This window comes from Achroia grisella, unplaced genomic scaffold (assembly GCF_030625045.1).
Source record: "Achroia grisella isolate CSIRO2021 unplaced genomic scaffold, CSIRO_AGI_Agris_v1 utg546, whole genome shotgun sequence".
Lineage (NCBI taxonomy): Eukaryota > Metazoa > Arthropoda > Insecta > Lepidoptera > Pyralidae > Achroia > Achroia grisella.
The window spans coordinates 4,977,400-5,000,560 of NW_026712931.1; the positions used below are offsets into that span (position 1 = coordinate 4,977,400).

General features: G+C 32.0%; 5 protein-coding genes across 7 annotated transcripts; 3 read left to right on the forward strand and 2 right to left on the reverse strand.

The window, feature by feature from the left end:
* The first annotated feature begins 736 nt into the window (after nucleotides 1-736).
* Nucleotides 737-5,040, forward strand: LOC131848022 (cell division cycle protein 27 homolog). Its single transcript, XM_059197768.1, has 4 exons — nucleotides 737-902; nucleotides 992-1,067; nucleotides 1,249-1,396; nucleotides 2,175-5,040. The coding sequence occupies exons 1-4, from the start codon at nucleotides 879-881 to the stop codon at nucleotides 4,030-4,032; spliced, it is 2,106 nt and encodes a 701-aa protein (XP_059053751.1). The 5' UTR covers nucleotides 737-878; the 3' UTR covers nucleotides 4,033-5,040.
* A 6-nt stretch (nucleotides 5,041-5,046) lies between these two features.
* On the reverse strand, nucleotides 5,047-10,664 carry LOC131848026 (nuclear receptor coactivator 5). 2 transcript variants are annotated; one of them, XM_059197775.1, is made up of 8 exons: nucleotides 10,525-10,664; nucleotides 10,039-10,315; nucleotides 9,065-9,192; nucleotides 8,433-8,582; nucleotides 7,865-7,988; nucleotides 7,156-7,355; nucleotides 6,489-6,661; nucleotides 5,047-6,013 (listed from the first exon to the last, which is right to left on the reverse strand). In XM_059197775.1, the coding sequence occupies exons 1-8, from the start codon at nucleotides 10,529-10,531 to the stop codon at nucleotides 5,747-5,749; spliced, it is 1,326 nt and encodes a 441-aa protein (XP_059053758.1). In that variant the 5' UTR covers nucleotides 10,532-10,664; the 3' UTR covers nucleotides 5,047-5,746. The 2 variants fall into 2 exon arrangements, with proteins under 2 accessions (XP_059053758.1, XP_059053757.1); XM_059197774.1 differs by having other exon boundaries at nucleotides 8,433-8,585.
* Nucleotides 10,665-11,398: 734 nt separating this feature from the next.
* LOC131848029 (mpv17-like protein 2) lies at nucleotides 11,399-12,957 on the forward strand. The gene is made up of 2 exons (XM_059197780.1): nucleotides 11,399-11,483; nucleotides 11,930-12,957. The coding sequence occupies exon 2, from the start codon at nucleotides 11,953-11,955 to the stop codon at nucleotides 12,556-12,558; it is 606 nt and encodes a 201-aa protein (XP_059053763.1). The 5' UTR covers nucleotides 11,399-11,483; nucleotides 11,930-11,952; the 3' UTR covers nucleotides 12,559-12,957.
* Nucleotides 11,399-14,099, forward strand: LOC131848028 (mpv17-like protein 2). 2 transcript variants are annotated; one of them, XM_059197779.1, is made up of 2 exons: nucleotides 11,399-11,483; nucleotides 12,967-14,099. In XM_059197779.1, exon 2 carries the CDS (start codon nucleotides 12,976-12,978, stop codon nucleotides 13,612-13,614), a length of 639 nt encoding a protein of 212 aa, XP_059053762.1. In that variant the 5' UTR covers nucleotides 11,399-11,483; nucleotides 12,967-12,975; the 3' UTR covers nucleotides 13,615-14,099. The 2 variants fall into 2 exon arrangements, with proteins under 2 accessions (XP_059053762.1, XP_059053761.1); XM_059197778.1 differs by lacking the exon at nucleotides 11,399-11,483 and adding an exon at nucleotides 12,318-12,392.
* Nucleotides 14,100-15,104: 1,005 nt separating this feature from the next.
* On the reverse strand, nucleotides 15,105-22,856 carry LOC131848025 (uncharacterized). Its single transcript, XM_059197773.1, is given in 10 exon segments — nucleotides 15,105-15,561; nucleotides 16,209-16,341; nucleotides 16,597-16,795; nucleotides 17,201-17,342; nucleotides 18,973-19,117; nucleotides 19,833-20,096; nucleotides 20,391-20,530; nucleotides 21,689-21,755; nucleotides 22,014-22,186; nucleotides 22,602-22,856. Coding segments are annotated over 10 exon segments (1,863 nt in total). The 3' UTR covers nucleotides 15,105-15,216.
* Between the last annotated feature and the right edge of the window lie 305 nt (nucleotides 22,857-23,161).

Here is a 23,161-nt window from a genome sequence, read left to right on the forward strand (position 1 = left end):
ATCATAAATTGATACTATAGATTAGATTACCAAAGCCGTGTTTTATTTACTTCCCAAATATATGAAGTATATTTTAGAAAATTACAAAATGGTGTTATAGAAATTGATGAGTGCGTAGTTATATATGTATTAATTTCATATTACTTATGCATATTATTAAAGAAATACGAATCCCACACAAAAACTAATTACCCAAAAACGTTAAATATTTATGTTTCTTTAAGCATTTTAAATTATTAAAAAATTCATAATTTGTCTGGGTGAATTTTTATACCTGAAATTGTGCAAAATTAATCGGGCAATACTGGTCACAGATTATATAACACTAAAAGATATTCTATAGATAAATATAAATCTATGAATATATCAGTGATTATAGTAATTTAAACAGAGAAATAGTATTTATTTCTATATAAGTATAAAACATTTAACAACAATCTGAAATTAAGAATTTTTTACTACTATCTTAGTTATTTATTTCCAAACCTTATGTACAAACAATATTGAAAAAATCGCATAAAAAATGTGCCATTCTCATAAAAAATAATATTTATTATATTTGAAATCTGCAAAAGTAAAATATGAATTATAAAGTATTTTATCTATATCTCTGTCCAGCCTCTTACTTTTTCATTTGTGATAGCACCTACTATTTAACATAGAATCTACTGTGAGGCATACTGTCTTACCTGTTTCCATAGGACATATATATATATATTGTCTGTGCCAATTTTCATAGACAATCAACAAACTGAAAAATGAAAATGTCCGTCGTAAAAGAAACGTTTTAGTTTAGTTTCTTAATGTATAATTAACGTGGCTTGCAATGTGAAATATATTTTGTAATTTATTTTTATAAGAGTGTAGTAACTTCAACAATGATTGTTCAAGAACCAATACAAGTAAGTATACATTAAATGGGCACATATTAATGGAACTGTCAATGTATTTGGTTGAATCTTATAAAATAAATCATTTGAATTTCCAACAGGTGATCGTTTGGGATTGTCTCAATAATTATGAGTATGACAATGCTATATTTTTGGCAGAGAGATTGCACGCTGAAGGTAAATATCTTAATTCGTTTTCATACCCACAAAACTGCAAACCGTTGATATTCAACTCGACCTGCATTTTACGTGTAATATTGATTTTTACGCAACTGGTACTTTTCAAGGTTTAGTATGCACTTGGTTTATGGATGCATTTTAAAAATATGTATGTAATCTTTATCTCTTTTTCTTTTAGTTTCATCAGAAGAAACAGCATTTTTGCTGGGTACATGTTATTACAGATCAGGACGAGTGAATGAAGCACATAATTTACTACAAAATATACTATTAACATTACCACAAGCAAGATTTTTGTTAGCAAAATGTTCAATAGATCTAAAACTGTAAGTTTTTATTTTTATTGCTTTCAAAAGATATAATAAAATGCCTGACAATACAATGCAGAGGAAGCACTAATATTCTTTTGTCAGTAATATTGAAGTGCACCTTGTATTATGTTGCATACATAATTTCCAAGCAAGCTGTTTACATAATAGTAATTATATTGGAAGGTAGGCTTCATAAAGGATTAAGCATATGAAATCAACACAAATATAGAGAATTTCACCTCGTTTTTTCAATTTATTCCTCTAGAGGAATAAGCACACAATTATTTTCATTTCCCTAACCCCTATAAAAAGGGACTATGAGGTTGACCATCATTAACAAGATTATTTTTTTCTTTTATGGAAGACATCTTTATTAAATTTAAAGGATCATGACTCCCTAGGATTCATATATTTTTAGAAATTTTGATATATTGGAAACCGTAAATTAAATCGGAATGTTTTTTGTATTTGCTTTTTTTATCTTAACCCCCAAATTGAGACTTTCCAAAAATATATATCTTTTTTGTTCATTGGTTAACTAATGCATGTTAAAATTCCAAAGGCATCTAGTTGGTAGTATATTTCTTTAAAAAATATAATCCATTCTTGAATATTTTTTTTAATAAAAACACTTTGTTATTGTAATACTTGCTGGAGGATTAGTGGGCAGATCCTTTATTGAATAATACTTATAACACAATAGAACAAGGTTTAAAATTCTTTTACTTTATATTTTTTTATTGTATTTAATGTAGTTAAATTTATATATATCATAGTATATTTTCTTTTACAGCTATAAAGATGCTGAAATAGCAATAGGATCAAATCTGGATATTGTTGCATCAGAATTTGGAGAGCAAGCACCTTTTGCATTACAAGTTCTTGCAAAGATTTACAACATTACAGAAAGAAGAAGTAAAGCTGCAGATGCCCATAGGAAAGCATTATCATTAAATCCTTTCATGTGGAAATCATTTACGCAATTATGTAATATGGGTGAGAAAATAGATCCTCATCATGTGTTTCAAATCAATAATACAGAGTTTTCATTTGGAGTAACCTCATTAATGAATCTAGTCAGTAATTCAGAGAATATTTCATTTGTTAATACTAACATTCCTAATAATACTAGTATGAATTCTAATGTGACTCCAAATAATATTATTTCTCGGACACCCATGACTATGTCGACAAGCATAACACCAGAAACACAAGCTCCGGTGAAACGTATGCACAGTGTGTTCAGTGGCATGGCACCAATACCTTTTTCACCATCATTTGGCATGTTGCCTATGGAAGAGTCTCCGGTCTTATATACTCCAACACTTACTGATTCCAATGAACAAAAAGCTATACCCAAGATAGTGAATTCTTTAAAAGCTCAAATGTCAGCAGTGTTCAGTCCAGCTCCAAGGTGTTTGGGACCAGCTCCTCGACGATCATCTAGACTGTTTAGTAATAACAATAGTAGTTACTCAGTTAAAGAAAATAATAAATCACCAAGCAGGAAATTTGTAGCTCCTAAGAGTCCATCAAGAAAAAATAAGCAACGATCTGCCAAAAACATCAAGCCAAATTCAGTTGAAACCAATGAAAGAAACAAAAGTATAGAAGCAGTGACACCTACTATAACACCAAAGAATTCTAATGGCATAGCATTATTACATTTATTGAAAGAATTAGGTGACGCATATAAGGCACTATCATTTTTGGAATGCAAGAATGCAATAAAATTATTCCAAGATGTACCATCAAGGCAGTTAGCTTCACCATGGGTGCAAACTATGATTGCTCGTGCTCATTATGAATTAGCCCAATATGAAGCAGCAGCAAAAATTTTCTCTGATATTAGGAAACAATTCCCTAGTCGCACAGAAGGCATGGATATTTATAGTACCTGTTTGTGGCATTTACAGAAAGAAGCACAATTATCTTCGTTAGCCCAAGAGTTAGTAGAATTAAATAGAACAGATCCCATTGCATGGTTAGCTTCTGGTAATTGTTTTTCTCTTCATAAAGAACGTGAAACCGCTCTCAAATTCTTTAAACGAGCTGTACAGATAGAACCAGATATGGCATATGCACATGCATTATTAGGCCATGAATATGCTGTTGCTGAGGAAAGTGACAAAGCTCTGGCAAGTTTTAGAACTGCAGTTAATATTGATCCACGTAATTATGTTGCTTGGTTTGGTATTGCAACAGTATATGCAAGACAAGAGCGCTGGAAAGCTTCAGAGGTTCATATTCGTCGCGCCCTTACTATTCATCCCCATTCAGGTGTATTAAGGTGTCAGCTAGGATTAGCGCAAGCTGCTTTAGGTAAAATGGATAGAGCTCTAGCAACATTGGAGAGAGCTGTTGCATTGGACACAGAAAACCCATTGTGTCGCTTTCATAGGGCTTCTGTTTTATTGCGTGCTGGTAGACCACAAGATGCTTTGGCAGACCTCCATCATTTAAAAGATATTGCTCCAAGAGAATCATTAGTTTATTATTTGCTTGGAAAAGTCCACAACAAATTAGGGAACACACACTTGGCACTTATGCACTTCAGTTGGGCTACAGATTTAGATCCTAAAGGCACAGGTGGGCACATTAAAGAGGGCTTTGATCCCTCTAAACAAGAGGATCTCCCGGAGAGATCTTAAGTTTTTGACAGGTATTAAAATGATTGAGGATTGCAAATTCGCCTAGGGGACCGGACGGCGGTGCGGTCATACCTGACTGATACCTTGTAATTGTAAATATCGCGCTCACCTATCGAGCTCCTCATTGACACCAAATTTCTTCCAAATAATAGCTTTATGGGGTTCGATGGGTGTGTGATGGCATTTAGTCACTGTAGTAGTAAGGGCGTTGTGGAACTGTTTATATAGATTAAGTTGTGGATATTCCTAATATTATCAAAGTATAAATAATGTCTTGTATAGCTTAATTATAGAATGGTAATGAATAGGATTTTTAAAAGTCGATGCTTAATATTTGTGAGATGAAGGCCCTTGATCTCAATCGGAAATTGTGAAATCAAATTAACCATTATAAAAATAATTGACATAATAATAATAATAATGCCATAGTATATTCGTGATAACACAATATCTTACTGGTAGTAAAGGGTATATTTCTGAGTTTATAATATTTATAAATTGTGTATAGTGAAAATATGATATGGGCATGATGATAATATATTTAAATTATGTTGAGATGATCTCAAATGCCGCAGGCGGTCTCCACAACCTCGCATGCGTTCATCATTATTGCATTCTCTTGATTTATTTTAAAAAGATAAAAGTAGAATGTTATTGTGAAACTTTTCAATCAATGCATGTAGACATTTTTAATTCATGATATATATATACAATGACAATTTTGAGCTTTCAATGTTTGTAGAAATGCCCGAATTCTGTATTACATCAAATTTAAACGGGAATCAATATTATCGATGTTATTAATGTACAGTATGGATCTTAGTTAGTAGTATTTGACAAATTACTTTTGTGTGTATGTACATAACATAAACGGCACTGTTTGTCATTTCACATCACCAATGAACAGCTCTGAACGGACTAGTTACTAGATAGTTCTGAACGGACCTGTCTAGACCACCTTTAATTATATATCTGTATGAACTTATTGAATAAAACAAATGTATTAAATTACGGCTTTCTTTTATTTTATTTTTATTTTTGGATACCTGAAATGAGAATATGTCAATTATTAAATTTTTAACATATTAATTATATTTCATATCATAGTACTTCTTACTTGATTATAGTCATATACATAAGAGCCTTTTTGAATGTACATTATGTCTTACAATATCAAAACTTTAGTACTATGCTATCTATACAGATCAATATGGACAGTATTCAAGAGCAATATAACTTAAGCATTATCATTGAAATGCATGACTTGTGTACTATTATTTTTACTAAGTATGTACTAAACACCTGCAGTGGAACTGAAGATCCTTTGTCTAAAGGTTAGAATAAGGACTATGTATTTAATAACTGGTATGTACTTAGTTACTGCAAGAATTACCAGAAAGACATGAGATAGTTACGCCCTAAAAAAATAAATCATAATACAAAGATATAGGAAACCAGATAAATGTGCGTCATTTCAATTGCAATGTGATACTAAATCAAATAGGTCCTGATCAAAGGTACTAATAACAATACTGTTGTTACATATTAGTAGTTGTAGTATATACTCAATCTGGCGGTACTTTTACAGCACTAATTTATATTTCATACATTTAAATAAATGACAGTAATGTATTATTTCGAGCATTATAAAAAATAGGAATAAAATCCGATTTTAATCTTACATACATAAATCCATAGTATTACAACAATAAATCTAAGCAAACTTTTTAAGTATAGTGTCCAAAGCTTTTCTGACTGTAGGATCTTTAAGAAGCGTGTTTTGGCTTGTTTGTGGGAGAGATGGCTTTGGCTGCGGCTGTGGTGGCGCGGGTGTCACTTGAGTATCCTTCTGTGGTACCATTTTCTTGTCATTCAAAATACTTAATATTCTTTCCTGAAGATCCACTTGAGTTTTTGATGTGGCAGGTGCTGTTGTAAGAGGCTCGCCCAACTCTATTTTCACTTGTTGGTGCTTACGTTCCTGAAAAAACATGTTAACATTTGAAATTCATATAATTTTGAGGGCTGTATAAGAAATGAAAAAGACGTGATTTAAGCGCTACCTCCCCATATTAACTACAATGAAATCCTTACTGAAAATGATAAAGTTTAATAAGGTTCTTTGATTATTAGTGATGATCACTAATCTTGTTAGGCTTTCATAAGCACAAATTGGTGAGCATTTAGAGATTGAAAGCGAAAGAGAGCTTACAATAATAATAATTCAATGCAATGCATCATTTTATGGTCAAATAATAACATACACAATTAAAACAATGCTGTAGTGCGATTAATCACACCAATGAAGTAACTTATCATCCTGTGACTGCAGAATATGGTTATTTCCCATAAAATACGAATACCATTTAAGCGAATTCCTTTTTTATCAAGTAATATGTTGTATTCTTAGTCTGTCATTACACATATAAAATAATTATGTAGTTCAAGTTATGTACCTGCAAATATTCTATAACCTTGTCGTATTGTAAAACAGTGAGTGTGCGACCATCGGCTAATTGTCCCAGTAGCGCGTACACTGCTTCCCTTCCCGACGGCCCGCCTCGTTGCACTTCTTGGAAGTTTCTAGATATTAGCTGCAGAGCGTCCTCTAATGGCATGTTGCGGTGTTCTAAAATAAACAAATAATCCTCGATATTAAACAGCACCATACTGTACTTAAACAAGGCTAACTTTGTACTAGTAGTATAGTTGAATTGAAGATTTTGAGTATCTTTTCTATTATATGTAAAGTTATATAATCATAAAGAAAGAAAGAAAGTATCCTTTATCTGATTAGTATAAATGTAAAGGTTTTTGTTACAGGCTTAAATAGATGAACGAATTTAAATGAAAATTGGAATGTTGTAGTACCATTTTTTTTTTAATTTTAATGGTAAACCAAAGTCTTACTAGATAATAAATGAAAACTGGCACTTATGAACATGCACTATGGACATCAGGTTATCGGTTTTTCTACTTTCTGTATTATAATATGCATGTATTATACCTATAAACTTTGCTTCGTAATCATTTTATCTATTGCTGAAAACTGCATCAAAATCCGTTGCAATGTAATAAAAAAGATAAATACTTTTTTATAAACAAAGTATTATATTTCTGTACCTTGTGGTAATCCATGTAAGATAGTTAATGTTAAAGATCTGTTCTCCTGGTTTTGCGGCATGACTAGTATTGCATATAAACAACCTCTGGACGCTATGTTGCCCAAAACTTTTCCGATTGGTACATCTTCCATGGGAAATAGGAGATCCACAACAATACCGAGCCGTTTTAATCGACCTTCAATGTATTCAGCATACTCTCTAAAAAAAAGTAATATTAAACAACAAATTTAGTCTATACAATTTTGTTGTGACAGTTACATGTTGTGTACAACGCACAGCAAAAATCTGCACATTTTGTCAAACAGAAAAGTTTACACTCTATCCTGGGAATATAAAAACCATAAGGTGCTAAGAATATCCTTCAATTCTTGTCCTTACGGGTCTGGGAAGCGAACTCTTAAAAAAAAAGGGCTCTTCAAAGGCGAGCACAATAGATCAATGTACGGCGCAGAGCTACAGGTGCACCTGACAATAGCCCGAAGCCCCCATAAAAAATATAAATATGTTGCGTTGTGTGAGTATAACTGTGTTACAACTAAGTAAATGAATCTACAACTGGATCTGAACGGCGCAAGGAAAATAAAAATAAATAAATAACTTAAAAAAGACAAAGAAGTTGTTAATTTAAAATTATAAACAGTCACTTAAATTTTATATATGTGTATAAATAAATTTATTATAATTAAATAATAGCCAAGGATACATACGTGAGGGTTTTGGAAACCACAATAATTTCGCAGTCGTTTTTCTCAGATACAGTTAGCGTTCTGGAGTAATCTGGGCGCGATGGTGGGTACCTTTCATAACCACCTCGGTCTGCCCATTCGCTACCTATAAATTTTGGGTTTTATACTGTAATTATGTAAGTAGGACTTGGCTTAAGCCGTCGGCGTGGGTATCTCAGTCTCACCTCCTTTATAAGCTGTGTATTTCATTTCATTAATAACTTCTATAGTAATATATAAATATACAAATAAAGATAAAGAGGTTCTATGTTTAATCGATTTGAAGATAACTTAAACCTTCAGGTTTTAATTCGAGTTGTATCTTCTTCTACAGTTGTTCTTCTCTATTAGGCTACTTTAAAAAAGCATTTTTCCTTTTCATATGATATGAAAAGTATATTTTTAAAAACAAAAGAAAAATAAAATGTAACCATAACCATACTACTACCAGCCATAGTTGAAGGAGGCAGCCGGATCTCGAGGACGGACATTTCATCACGTAAAAAAAGCGCGTGCAACATATCATTATACACAATGATAAAAATTATACCTCTGCCAGGTACAGGAGATCGTTCTTGAAAGCTAGGTGGGCGACCTCGGACTCCGCGACCGCGACCTCGGGGAAGGACTCGACCCCTTCCACCGCGTCCATCATTCCAAGTCTGATTGTAACTTTCATCATATTCTTCATCTCTGTAACCTGCTAGTGAATAATAAAAAAATAATAGAATAGAATAGAATGATTATGATGTAACATCTAAAAATACATATATATATACCCTACTAAATTTTCACCACCTTCATCCCGGTTTTTTAAAACAAAACAATAGTTTTTTAAAACAAATGACAAAACAATGATTGCTAAGTCAGCTAGTTATTATTCTAGATTTATACATTATAAAAATTTCATTGTTTTTTGACTGCATGTCCTCATCTTTGTCAAAGCTGATCACAGTTCTTTTTTAGTCTCTGCCCAACTGACACATAACAGTCCCAAATTGGAATGTAAATGTGGGAAAAATAGTCTAATATACTTATTATTATTTAATATTGACACATATTTAGTAATAAATCTAGAGATAATTAAATATCACAGCCCAAAAGTGATTACTCATCAGTTTCCATCCCTTATAACACTTATTCCTTATAATTTGTGATATAATTTAGGGATGAAAAAAATACCTTGATCTCCAACAAAGTTGCCATAGCTATCATACGGGTCTTCACTGGGCTCGTCATTACTAGGAACATGTGAATCAGTGAGAGCTACTGCTGGCGGAACTTCAGGATGCACAACCACCACTTCTGTCCTGCATAATCATAATTTGATGTTGTAACTTATTTAGGATTAACACAATATATTATCTTGTTCCACTGGTTCCTTATTTGTTTTGACATCTGGTTTCACTCTCATTTTACGTGTAACAACTTTCACATCGATCATCCTATTTTATTTCTTCCATAATCAATAAAAATATGACTAAGGGATAAGTATTTTATATCCAATCCCATCAATATTGATTATTAAATATATTTTGTTAAAATAGGGTCTATACCCATGGCATGGCAAGTATAGTTATAGTACAAAAAAAATCATGTATCATAACATACATAATTATTTTAATAATCTTTTACATAATGAAATCTTATAATCTATATAAAATATTTATAATATTATTGAAATACAATATTTTCAGCAAAAAAATATAAGTATCATAATTATACCTACATACAACTAAATTGCCAGTTTAAAACATTGAGCACCTCAAGTATATACTCAATAACAGCAGCAATGTAGGAGAAAATAGGAGGCTTACACACATCATATCAAAGGTAGGTAAAAAGTTGTCTGCATGGTTACCTCTCTTACCTGTTTCAGCCACCAAGCAGCTTGCTTAATGAGCTATATTTCTGTTGTATGGTGCAGTATGGCTATGAAATTACAGGATAAGAAACATAACATCTCAGTCCTCTGGAAGGGCAATGCTAGTGTGTATCATGCATATCACATGATAATGTAAAGACCATAGTGTTCTTCACGTTTATAGGTGCTGCTTATTGCTTACCATCAGGTAGACAGACAGGTTGTTTGCCATTTCATTCACTCAAAATTAATATTTTGAAACAATTTGCATTGACATCCATTAAAAACATACCTTTTCTCAGAATTCTGCTGCGCAGTTCTAACAGTCAATGTTTTCCCCTGAAATGTGGTACCATTGCCCTTAGCTATAGCATCTTGAACACTTGACTCCTCTTCAAATTGAACAAATCCAAAATTTCTGTTTGTGACAATACCATTAATTTTACCATATGTCGTAAAATGGTCAAAGATTTGTTCAACTGTAGTGTTGTCTGGGATGCCGCCAACGTATATTCGTAGATGAGATGTAGACCGGTCTTTCATTGCCTGTCTATCTAAAGTTAGTTTATCTGCCAAAAAAGAGTTCGTATTCACAGCAGAATAATACAAATTCAAATAAAATACTTTCTATATTGGATAAAATAATATATATATATATATATATCATACTTTTTAACATACTACAGTTTTAAATATGTAAATAAAAAAGCTAATATATAGAAATGAAAAGTCAATATGCCAAATTAAAGCCTGAATATAATGAGTTTTAATTACGTACCTGCCATGGTTATTGGATTAAATTAAACTCGAATTTAAGAAAAACAAGCAGTCCTAGGTTTACTTTTATGTACTATCTGTAAAAACCCAAATTAATTTTTATGAATAGCTTTAATAGAAAACTTCAAAACAGCATCAGTATCAGTACAGAGTACATTATAGAAAAAGAGGAGATGACATGAAAGAATTCAGATATGACAACTAGGTGACATCTATTGTCAATTTCACTGTCAGAGATAGAGTAGGGACATGAAGATTTTATTAATATTATGTGATGCTAGTATAGGCGGAACCTCCCCAATTTAGGGGAATTGAAAGGGAAGATCTTGAAATGTCAATGTGGATTCAATAGATAATGTAGTACTCACCATGGGCGTTGGCGGTCATGAGCTCAGGGTACCCGCGGCCTTACTCAGATTATTTTATTCATACAAAACAGTTACACCCTATAGCAAACTGTATCTGTACGTCGAATATGCACTTTCTTAAGGATAATAGGTCTTGCCGTTAGTAATTAGATAATTTATTTTTTTAGGTTTGGTGAAAGCGCCCCACCCTGCCCCACCGTGGCTACAAAACATTTGGCTGGAAGGAAAGGAGGAAGAGGGATTACGTTAATGTTGGGAAGAAAGCTACCGACTCTGTCACTATTACTCTGCTTTTGGTGTCGTTTTTAAGGGATTAAATAATTATGGCTTTGAAGGAGGGAGTTTTTTTTGTAGAAAATGAGGACAGCGGCAGGTTTATTTAGCAACACACAAAATCATTTGATAAATTTAAATTTTCCTAATTTAAATTTTTTAGGTTATATGCCGTATGCCAAAATAAGCTGTGTTTAGCTGCATGGGTGTTAATAATAATAGTATAGCGTTCATAAAGAAATTAGTGGCATTTAATATTATTCTATTGTATAGAATATTCATTCTATGCCTGTAGTTTTTACGTCCTCGCTAATACTATGTAAGTACATAACCAAAACATTGCAGAACCTATAAAATAATTGTTTTATGAAAGTAACTTAATATTTGTTTGTAGAATATTGAATTTACGTCCTTGACAGTATTTATCTATTATGCAATTACTTTTAGTAATGATGATTTGAGATTTTTAATTAGGTAGTTTTTACTTGATTGTGTCCCTGCCTACGTTAACGGTATTAGCTGACAGATGGTGGATGATGGTACCATGAGGATGTAGTCAAGCGGGCCCAAATTCAGCAGTGATTGAGTACGAACTTCAGGGGAAAGCATTGAGTATGATGTTACAGTCCGATTATTAACAATAGCTTCCTTATTTAATTACTTTTACATATATGTAATGTTATAAAATATATAAATTTAGACAATACGCAATATATTGTTGTAAAACAGTAGTGCCTATAGTATTCAATATTTTATTTGTTTTAGGTTAAACATGTTTCTATAAAGTAATGACATTTGGAAGGGTCTTTTCTAAAGTATTTACAACTTACAAACATGGAGTAGGTATATTGTTTAGCCGAAAATATCTGTTTTACACCAATGTGTTGTTGTCTATAGGGATATCTATGACTGGGGATGTCATAGAACAGAGGTATGAACTTTACAAGAATGAAATTGAAAGAATAGATTTAGGAAGAACAGGTCATATGGCTTTATCGGGCCTGATGGCAGGTATTATTTGTCATAACTGGTATAATTTTATTGATCGAGTTGTTGTTGGAAGAAGTTTTGGCACTGTGATGAAGAAGTTAATGCTCGATCAATTTATTTGTTCACCCATTATAATCATGACATTTTTTGCAACTGTGGCTCTGTTTGAGGACCGGCCACTAGATAACTTTACAGATGAAGTTAGAGACAAATTCTGGACATTGTATACAGCTGAATGGTTAGTGTGGCCACCAGCTCAGCTTATAAACTTTTACTTTCTACCAACAAGATTCAGAGTAGTGTATGATAATAGTATATCTCTTGGATATGACATATATACTTCTCAAGTCAAACATAGCAAATCAAAGAAAACAGATACACAATTAAAATTAGAGTGTCATTAATTATTTTTTTAATGTTCTAAGTGGTTTATGATATTATTTTATGTTTTAATATTGAAATAAATATTGGGAATGTATTTATTCTGGTAGACGAGTTTTCTATTATATGTTTATTGAGATATTAAATTGAACATTTATAAAATACAAACAAGTAGTTTCTTTAATTTAAAGTTGTTCATGTTTCATAAGTACACAGTTGTTCATGTTTCATAAGTTCATAAGTACACAATGTAAACAAAATGTATTAAAAGTTGTGTTTCTTGCCAGTTCTTTTTACTTGAAACTGGATATTAAACTGGATGGTAGGGAAAAAAGTATCTATAAGTGGCTAAAATGTCCTACTAGAATAAATGATTTTTGGTTTTGATTAGTATTTGATAACATACATAGTTTAATTTCATTTTTTTTTAGATACAAGAAATGCAATCACTAGGACTAACATGGAGGAAACTAGCAACATGTGTTCGTCATTCTGAACCTACTTCACATTTTAAGAGACTAATGAAGGTAGCATTTAGTGATAATTATTTGTTCTACACAAATGTTACTATATCAATGGGTCTGTCATCTTTAGGCGACATATTTGAGCAAAAGTATGAAATTTATATTAAACAGCAAGAAAAATTTGATGGCATACGGACTCTGCATATGGCTTTTTCTGGTATAGCAGTGGGTGTATTGTGTCATAATTGGTACAAAATTCTAGATAAGTTCATTGTAGGAAAATCTTTAGGTATGGTAAGTAAGAAATTGTTTCTCGATCAAATTGTATTTTCACCTATCATGATTGTCACATTCTTTGGTAGTCTAGCTTTATTTGAAGAGAATCCACTGGAGAATTTTAAAGAGGAAGTTAAAGATAAATTTGTAACACTCTACAGAGCCGAATGGATGGTTTGGCCACCTGCTCAAGTTATAAACTTTTATTTCCTGCCAACTAGGTATAGAGTACTGTATGATAATACGATATCATTAGGCTATGATGTTTATACCTCACAAGTTAAACATAGTAAAAGCCTAAAATCTATTCCAAAAGAATCTAAAAGTATATCATGCTGACAATAAATTTAGTGTAATGTAGTCAAATTTATTGGTAAGCATATCTGTGCATAGCAATCTATTTTAGTAAATTATTCCACATTGAGGAATGAAATATGAATTTTATAATATCAAGAAAAAGTACTTAAAATTATACACATAACTTAAAAATGAAGTACTTACATATTGAAATTAGTCTTGTACTATAATTTTATTTATGGACCAATTTGTTGTCTAATTTCTAGAGTATTATGAATAATTTATATGCATTATGTATATACTTATTTAATTTTATATTTATTAGTGGTATGTTTGACTGGGCACATGTGTAGCTAACATGCCAACCACACGGGTAATATCATGCACCAATTTATTTTTATTATTTCTATTATAATAAAGTAAAAGTGCTGTGATAATAGTGATTAACAAATTGACTTAATAGTTATGAATAATACGTTGAATATTAATAAAATATATTGTTATTTATTGCATGTATAATAAGTATGTAATAGGATATTTACAATTTATAGATTAATAAAAATATTGCAATTTTATTATGTCAATTTGCTTTAATTTTCCCAAACACTCTAATTTGCGCATGTACATAGCATACAGTTTATGCATACCATCTTACATTCCCCTAATCGTAATGCCAAACTGGATGTTTCTCTAAAAATCAATAAACAAATTTTAATCATAATTCATCAGAGTTTTGTGTGTTTAAACATAAGTAAACAATTAAAAATCTATTTATAAAAACATATTATTACAAATTCGCAATTTTGTGTAACTTTCAAAAAGCTCCCGCCTAAATAAGAAGGTTGGATGGATCTAGACCAACATACACTAAGCCCTCACAAAGTATTCTATTAACAGTTAATCTATCGAGATTTTATAAACCTTTGTTTATGTTATTTTTATACTTACCTATATACAATTTGCATTAATATTTTATATCTATGTATCGAAATTTCATGCCATAAATCATTACACTTTACTCTGCTGTATATCGGGGAGGAATATTTTGTTCTATGGATTACTATCCATTCCGGAATAAGATAGAACTATTTATATTATATATATAGATGACATCGAAATCGGGGGCAACTGCTTGGAGGTGGAAGATGGGTTGGTATTATTATTATTAGTAAATATTTTATTAAAAATCACGCACATATATTATATGTCATATATAAATCAATTAAATTGCTATAGAGACGTAAGAAAAGTTTGGCGTGTAAATTCACGTATATCATGTGCTTCCATATCATGCCAAGTTGGCAATCTTTTCGCACCGTATACAGTCAAAGTGTTGATGTCTTTAAATATAACTGCACAGATGCGGCTTAGATGCACCGTATACGTGTGAGAATAGAATCTATAACCGGATAATTTCACCAGTGAGTGGAGTGGACACGTAACGTGGAACGAGCAGGAACCGAAAGCTATTCTTAGTAAATTAAAAATACTTCAAATGAATGTATTGTTTGTTTATTGTTTACGTTTGAGATTTACAAATGTATTTACTTGGTAATAAACTAATGTATGTAGTCACAAGTGTATAAGAGAATTCTAATATCCCATTCCTTAACATTGATTCCATGTGGGCATTAGGTATGCTGGTTAATTGGGCGTCAAAAATGGTTCGTCTACTGCCGAATATCTCTTAGATTTCAAGTTATTCAACACACTGCTCACTATTGAGTTCTCCAATATTTTATCTGACCATGATTCTATGCGCCTATTGTGACCTGTCGCTATAGACATTCTACTGGAACCGGGCGTACCCCGGAGTCTTTTGTTCTCTTTCATTCCCAGCAGTGAAGTTAGCAGTTTGTCAAGAGCTGCTATATCTTCAACATTAGATGTTCTACAATGTGTATAATTGGGTGATGATGCACCCGTGTTATTAAGGCTGGAACGTTTTGAAGCAGGAGTTTGAGATTGCAGCCCAATAGTACGTATCACCTGAAAATAAAACGTATGGAACTGGATTTAGATCTAGTTAGTATTGAATAATCTAGAAACTGGTATTTTCTTGTAAAATTTATGATGGTTCGGGATTTTATCTCTCAATACCGGATTTGGTAATAAAATGTCGCTGAGCAACTCTCAAAATAAGTACATCGTCGTTCGGTATGATTAACGACGATCTGTAGTCAATGCGCATGATAAAAGACGTAGCCGTACACATCTTATTTTTATGCCAGTTGTACCTTTTCCACTTAGAAGAATTGAACGACCTGAGAACTAAGAGTACATCCATATTTTAAATGACATGTACTGCCCGGCCCCCCGTGTTAAACTATGTGAATGTCATTAAAAAATGGAAAAAAATGTACAAATTCAAAGCCTGGAATATACTAGCACCTTCTAGTGTCAAAAATGTTATGCATAGATGACTATAAACTTCTCTTTAGATAAACAGTCAATACGTTTGTGTTATTTACTTTATTATAAATACCTAGATAATATCCTACCTATACCTAAATATATATCTAGATATAATCGTAGAGCACATCTACTTTATCACTAAAATCCTTTATGTGCCCTATGATTCTTCTATATTATAATCATAGGGCACACAAAGAATAAATAGGTAAACATAAAAATACCTCATCAGCGTTATGGCTTTGATAGCTCATTCTTTTAACCATTCTGTAAGTTTCGTCGTCCAATGCTTCTTTAACTGCAGCTTCCAATTTTTCTTTCACTATATCTGTCTGATTAAAATCTTCTAGAACCAATCTGAAACGTAGACACATATTTACACCATATTATATTATGCTGGCTACTTATAATTGCATCTGCTCAATGGTACCATCTCTCAAACAAATCATCCAGATTGTTGATAAAAAATATTAATTTTATTTGCACTTTACTTATACTACTTTGTAAAGATTAATGCTTATTAATGTATGTAACCTTTTATATAATTAGTTATCTAAATGCGTTATATATATAATTACCTAAATACATTGTCATTGAAAAAAAAAAACTTACTCAGCGCGTTCTTCTGCTTCCGCTCGCTGCATATTCGCTCTGTTGGCATCCCGAGCGATTTTGATGTCTTGCTCCCAGAACCGTCTTAATTCTGGAGTTGACGTATAAGGTGCTGCAACCTCTTTTATTTTGAGGAATATTATTGCAGTTATAAATATGCAAATAACGTTCACTATAGTGAGGCAGCAACTCACGATTCCTGAACAATGTAAAAACAATTATCGTTTTTAAATTATGTTTACTATCTATAATGTACATATTTTAAAGAAAATGATAATGGTCTTCAAATATAGAGATACCTACTGAGTTATAAGAAAAGTACAATATATACCTAAAACATAAAAAAGTGTACCTACCTCATTTGCAATTTTAAGGTATAGTTTTTGATAATTATACTCAACTGCACTGGAATCCAAAATCAGAGGGGATGTTCTATCTGAGTGAGTACATGTACATCATGTAAGGCATTTTCAAATCCATAATATGAGGTGTAACCGGCCCCTGAGGTCCATGTGTACCATTGGAAACAACTTTATATAAAATAAAAATGATCGAAGTTGATTTCCTTATCTAAGTCAAGAGAAAAATTTAAGTGTCCACTTACCATTAACAGCGAATTCTATAGGCATGTAATCATGGTACAACGGTTCATAGGTGGTGTTGCCATAATATACTTCTCCTTTAATGTGAGGAATCTTAACCTCAGGATATAACAGCCAAATACAAGCTAGGGCCCAAAATAAACCCTGAAGTATGGAATAATATTTATTAGAGCATATTATTTCTAGGTACTTTTTATATAATACCAGTTGATCCGACAAAGGTTGTTTTGCCATATAAATCTGAGGACTACTCTTATCACCAAGGAGTATAAAAAATGGCCTATGACCTATTCTGAAACCTACATTTGACACACTAAAAGTAATAAAAAAAGTGGTCAATCTATTTCGAAGGAGTTAAATAACAAATATTGTGTCACGATATTTGTTATTAGATTTTTAGAATATTGCAAAAATATTTTATGACCATGTGTTAAAATGGAACAATAAAGAGAATAAAAATAAAACCAGACGAGTTGACAGTAGTAATCATGATAACATTATTCTCGATAAATGATTTCTTAAATAGATGATAAGATAAATACATTTACAGATAAAATAAAGAATCTGTTAGTAGCTTCATAAATTGATATTTTAAGTAGATCTGATTTTTTTTATTTCATTATTACGGCACCATAACAGAATATCTAGAGAATCGATGTTGCAACTTAATGCAGTATACATTCCTATATATATATATATATATGTATTATTTTTTATACATTAAATTAAATTAATTAAAACCTCAAGATTTTTTTGATTGGCTTCAGTGATATTCAGATAAAAAATATCAATTTTATTTCTGTTATTGTTCATTATTCTGTATGATGCCTATATCTATATTTGTTGTGCCTATACACATATATACGTGCCTATATACCTAGTTGAAATTACAAAATGAAAAGTAACTTGAAACTATTCATGCATACCTAGTATATTTGCTTTGCAAAAGCTAAGTGCACTCTGCATGCAAACCATTACGTAACAAACATACAGTATTATGTTACGTGCCATTACGTAATGTAGGGATCATCAGGAATAAAAATGTTGTGATGTTTGAAGTCTTACACTTTTATCGAGCTAGGTGTCATTTATCAAAAACCAGGCGTGTACCGTGCGCTAATGAACATCTCTCCAATAATGTTCAGATTAATCATGTTGGCCTAGAACTTACTCTATCAAGTATAGGGTAGATCAATTTCAACATCATTCACGAATATAGACTGTAAAAAGTCGTCTGCGTAGTAATTTCGATTGAATGGCGAGATAATGAAATTACAAGATAGGTGACATAACATCTAGTCCTCCGGAATGGATGAATCCATTTTCATACATGGTATTGCTGTTATTACATCTTAACGTGATGCATATAGGGTACGGTAACATTAAGCATCATCTATACTTCTATGCATATAAATAAAATTGGAGTGTCTGTTTGTAATATTGAAATAACCGTTTTTTACTACATGCATATGAATATAAATACGGTACATAGACAAAAATAACATTTTTTGCAATTTTTGTCTGTCTGTCTGTTTGTTCCGGCTCATCTCTGAAATGGCTGGACCGATTGTGACGGAACTTTTTTTGACAGGTAGCTCATGTGATAAGGAGTAACTTAGGCTCTTTTATTTTATTTTATTTTAGAAATTTAAAGTTAAATTCCACGTGGACGAAGTCGCGGGTCCAGCTAGTTATTACGTAAAATTAAAGTTATGGTTATATGTAGATAAATTTAGAGCACTCCGATCAATTAGTCTGACTTCTATTAACTTACACAGTTCACCACGGGCGGTAACAATGACGCAGATATTGCTATACCGATGAGTGGTCCCGCACTGCCCTGGAGTAGTGCTAGGGCTACTCCAGTGCCTGACGTTAGAGCCCATAGCACTCCCATCCACAATGAACGCACATTGCCACTGTCAGAAATATCATATTTGCAATTATCTATACATATAAATAATATTGGAGTGTCTGTTTGTAACATTGAAATAACCGTTTTTTACTAGATGCATATGAATATAAACACTGAGCTCTGACCAACCTGACCTAGACTCATCAATTATTATTATTCAAATTCAAATTCAAAAATCATTTATTCATGTAGGACATTTTAGCCGCTTATGAACGTCAAGTTTTTAGATTATATTTTTTCCCTACCGTCCAATTTGGAATATATTCGGTATATACATCCAATTGAGAAGAACTGGCAAGAAACTCAATTGAATTACTTTTTTTTTAATAGAGTTTATTTTCAATGCATCGGTATTTATATAGGTGTCTATGTCTAACATTAAATGAAAATCCCAAACATGAAAACTATTGCCATGCACGCTCGTCATTCAAGTAATCGTTTAGTGAGTAATAGGCCTTACTCAGTAAATATGATTTAACAGATGTTTTGAATTTATTTAAGGGTAATTCCAATATATCCTTTGGTATCTTATTGCAAATTAAATTAAATATAGGCATGTCTTTATATTAGTGAATTATATATTTCGAATCAAGAATTTAATTAATTAAGAAATACTTAAAATATTTATGTACGTTTGCGGAATATTTTAAGGGTATCTAGTCTATCATATTTAAGTAATCCATAATATAGAAACATGTTATGAAATCTGTTAATTTTACCGTGATTTCATTTCCTCTGTCGGCCAGTCTCCAAAGCCCCAAGGCATTTCAGTTGTACCCAATATTAATCCAAATATGAATCCAAACAGCAATGAAAGAAGCATGCCCAAAACTAAACTTTCGAATCCACTCTTTACGAGACTTCTATCAGCAATTATGGTTCCGAATGTGATAGACATTACTGGACCCATTAGAGGCGATACCAACATAGCCGCAACTATATTTGATGAGTTATTTTCAACTAACCCCAGAGCAGCGAGGGAGCTGCAAATAAAATATAATTAGCAGTTTACATAATGTTATTATATATGAAAATAACAGTAACTAAATAATATTCTTGTGACATAAATGTATGTTAAACAAATGTCAAATCAAAAATTAATTCAATATATGGTGGGAGGCTCGCCACCTGCTACGTTGGATTCAAATATACCCATTGAAATATTGCTTGACAATCAGAACTGAAATTGACATCTGGCTACCACATCTAGGATACACTCGTGACGGTGTGAATTATTTACTTTGAAGAATTTTCTACTCATAGCTTAAATAACTTACTCAGCAGTAATAATTAAAGTCAGATAATCGAATGATAATTCTCCACCACTTCTGACGCCATCGACCACCTGTCTCACAGTTAGTTTCGACCGGATTGACTCCACAAAGTTGCGCCAACGTTTCGCCTCTTCAGTTTTGTGCTTATATGCGGAATAATCACTAGAAATGTGAAGAGATGTCAAATGATAGCTACATAATATTTATATCTTAAGTTTTGTGAAGTTTCAATGCATCATCACAAATCAAATTTTGCAAATACTACTTGGAAAATTAACTTAGCATTTTCTAAATAACAGGTATACCTTAGTAATGGTCATACTAATGTTATTAAGAGAAACGATTTCTATTTTTGTATGTTTGTAACGATAAAATTGAAATACTACAGGACATTTTAAAAATTCTTTCACCATTAGAATGCATAATATCTATCCCCGAGTGGCATAGACTACAACTAAAAACAAATTCTACTAGTGTATAATATTTTGTGACATGATTTATATAAAAAGTATAAAATAATTTTCATGTGTAGATACTGGTTTTTATTGTTTTTGGTTGTCGTTTATAAATCCTATTGCAGTGCTTCAGTAGTTATAGCTATAGCCCAAGAGCCCACGACTGCCAGACATACGTCATTTTAGTAAACGTGAAAGTTCTTGTATGTGTGTCCCCAACACAGGTAAGAACGATCCCCAAACATGAAACCTGGATCGTGGTTCCTTTGGCAGGTATCAGGTAACAAAGGTGTAAAAAAAATCATATCAAATTCGTTATTTTAAGAAACTCCATATTTTCATATATTGTTCGTAGCATTATTATAACTTTACAAGTAACAATTGCAAGAGCAAGTTATAATACTGTTACGAGCAATATGTGAAAAAATAGAGCATCTTAAAATAACGAATTTGATATGAAATTGTATACACCGTTGTTACCCAATATTCGGTTTCAATGAGTCTGGTAGTATAAGGAACCAACAAAACTGTCTGGCAATTTAGGAAACTCAGTTTGAGAGAACTCTCAATAATATATATAAATTTCAGCTTTATTAAAATGACGTAAGTTTATTTCTAAAATAGTATAGTTTAGGGGGGTCCGGCGGTGGGTTGGAACCACACTAAGGGTCTGGCAACGATCAGAGCAAGTTATAATACTGTTACGAGCAATATGTGAAAAAATGGAGCATCTTAAAATAACGAATTTGATATGAATTGGCTCTTGCTCTACTAGACCTTGCGTTTGAAATTAAAGTATCATATATGTCTACTTTGTTACGAGAGCAGTAATGATGTCTAATATACTTACAATATGGTCTCCTCATCATCCTCATTGTCAATTGCTGAGTGTACAACATTACATGGAACTACACTGAAATGTAATTATGACATAATTGGGACGAAAAAATTATATAATAAATGTAATGTTTCTCGTAAATATATACATATTATATATAGAAAACACCCAGACTGATACAAACAATCATACTCATGAATACAAATGTTTGTGCCGTGCGAGGATTCGAACCCACGACCATCGGACGTAAAGCGGTGTGCTAAAAGACAAGAACACCGAGGTCGTCCATAAAAAAATCTGTTTTTGAAAGAACCTTAAGTATAACAATTTTACCTCACTATAGACTTGTAATGGACCCCAATTCCAAGTTCGGTAAGGCAATGCAACATCGTCTCACATTTATCACCAGTTGACAATGGGAAGATGATTTCAAAGTAATTCCCAGTTTTATCACTCGTCCATACAACTTGTTCCACATGCATCTTATTTAAGAGCTCTTGTAATATCTGGTAGTAAAAATAAGTAACTATTTATTGTAGTACTGAGACACGGCTTCCCAACAATTCCTATTGGGTCTTTACAAAATTTTATGAAAGCATCATTTTTATAATATGTTTAGTTTAGGTACCAGTGACCGCCCCGGCTTCGAACGGATGTACTACCAATCTTTGAATTTAACGATGCATGTATTAAACATATAAACCTTCCTCTTTAATTACTATATCTCTTGCTGAAAACTGCTTTATTGCGTATTTTAAAAGAACTAATCGTACAGGCACTGGCGGCGACTTTGTTTTATACTATGTAGCTAAAGATTTGACAATAAAGACATTCGGACTGGACAATAAAACTTATTACTGTATATTAATATCAAATCAACAAGAGTTTATTTTCATATGAGATAAATAATGAGATACTAACGCTTTCCATGCTGAAAATTTCATCATCCTCGTTGATTTTATCCAAAGTTGTACTAAATGCTTCATTGGAATATTGTTGTGTTATACGAATTGGCAGGTTTTTAGCCTTTTTATTTCGTAACTCGACTTCTAAATGATAAGGCTTGAATGTCGAAGGCACTTCTACTGGAGATGTATTTTTCGATTTTCCAAATCTAAGAATATGCTCATAATTACTTGATGGAATGCAAATGACAAACACAACGCCTGACGGCATTTTCGCTTCAATAACATCAGTATACTGACTGTTGATTTGCGATTATTTGTTGCATAGTTATTATTGTAGTATTAATTATTTCGCCCCTCTACTCGGGATTAGTGAAGAGGTGTCATAATATCTTGTTAAGTAGTCAGTCAAGTCAACTTTTAAATACATTATCCATCAACAACTATTTGTTAATTATGAGCAAATTCCGGAAGGGACTACGGGTACCTACTAATATACATATCTGCGAGAGTTTGAATTGTTCCGGTATCTTTTTAGGTACGAGTATTATTATCTATTACATAAAAACTAATTTA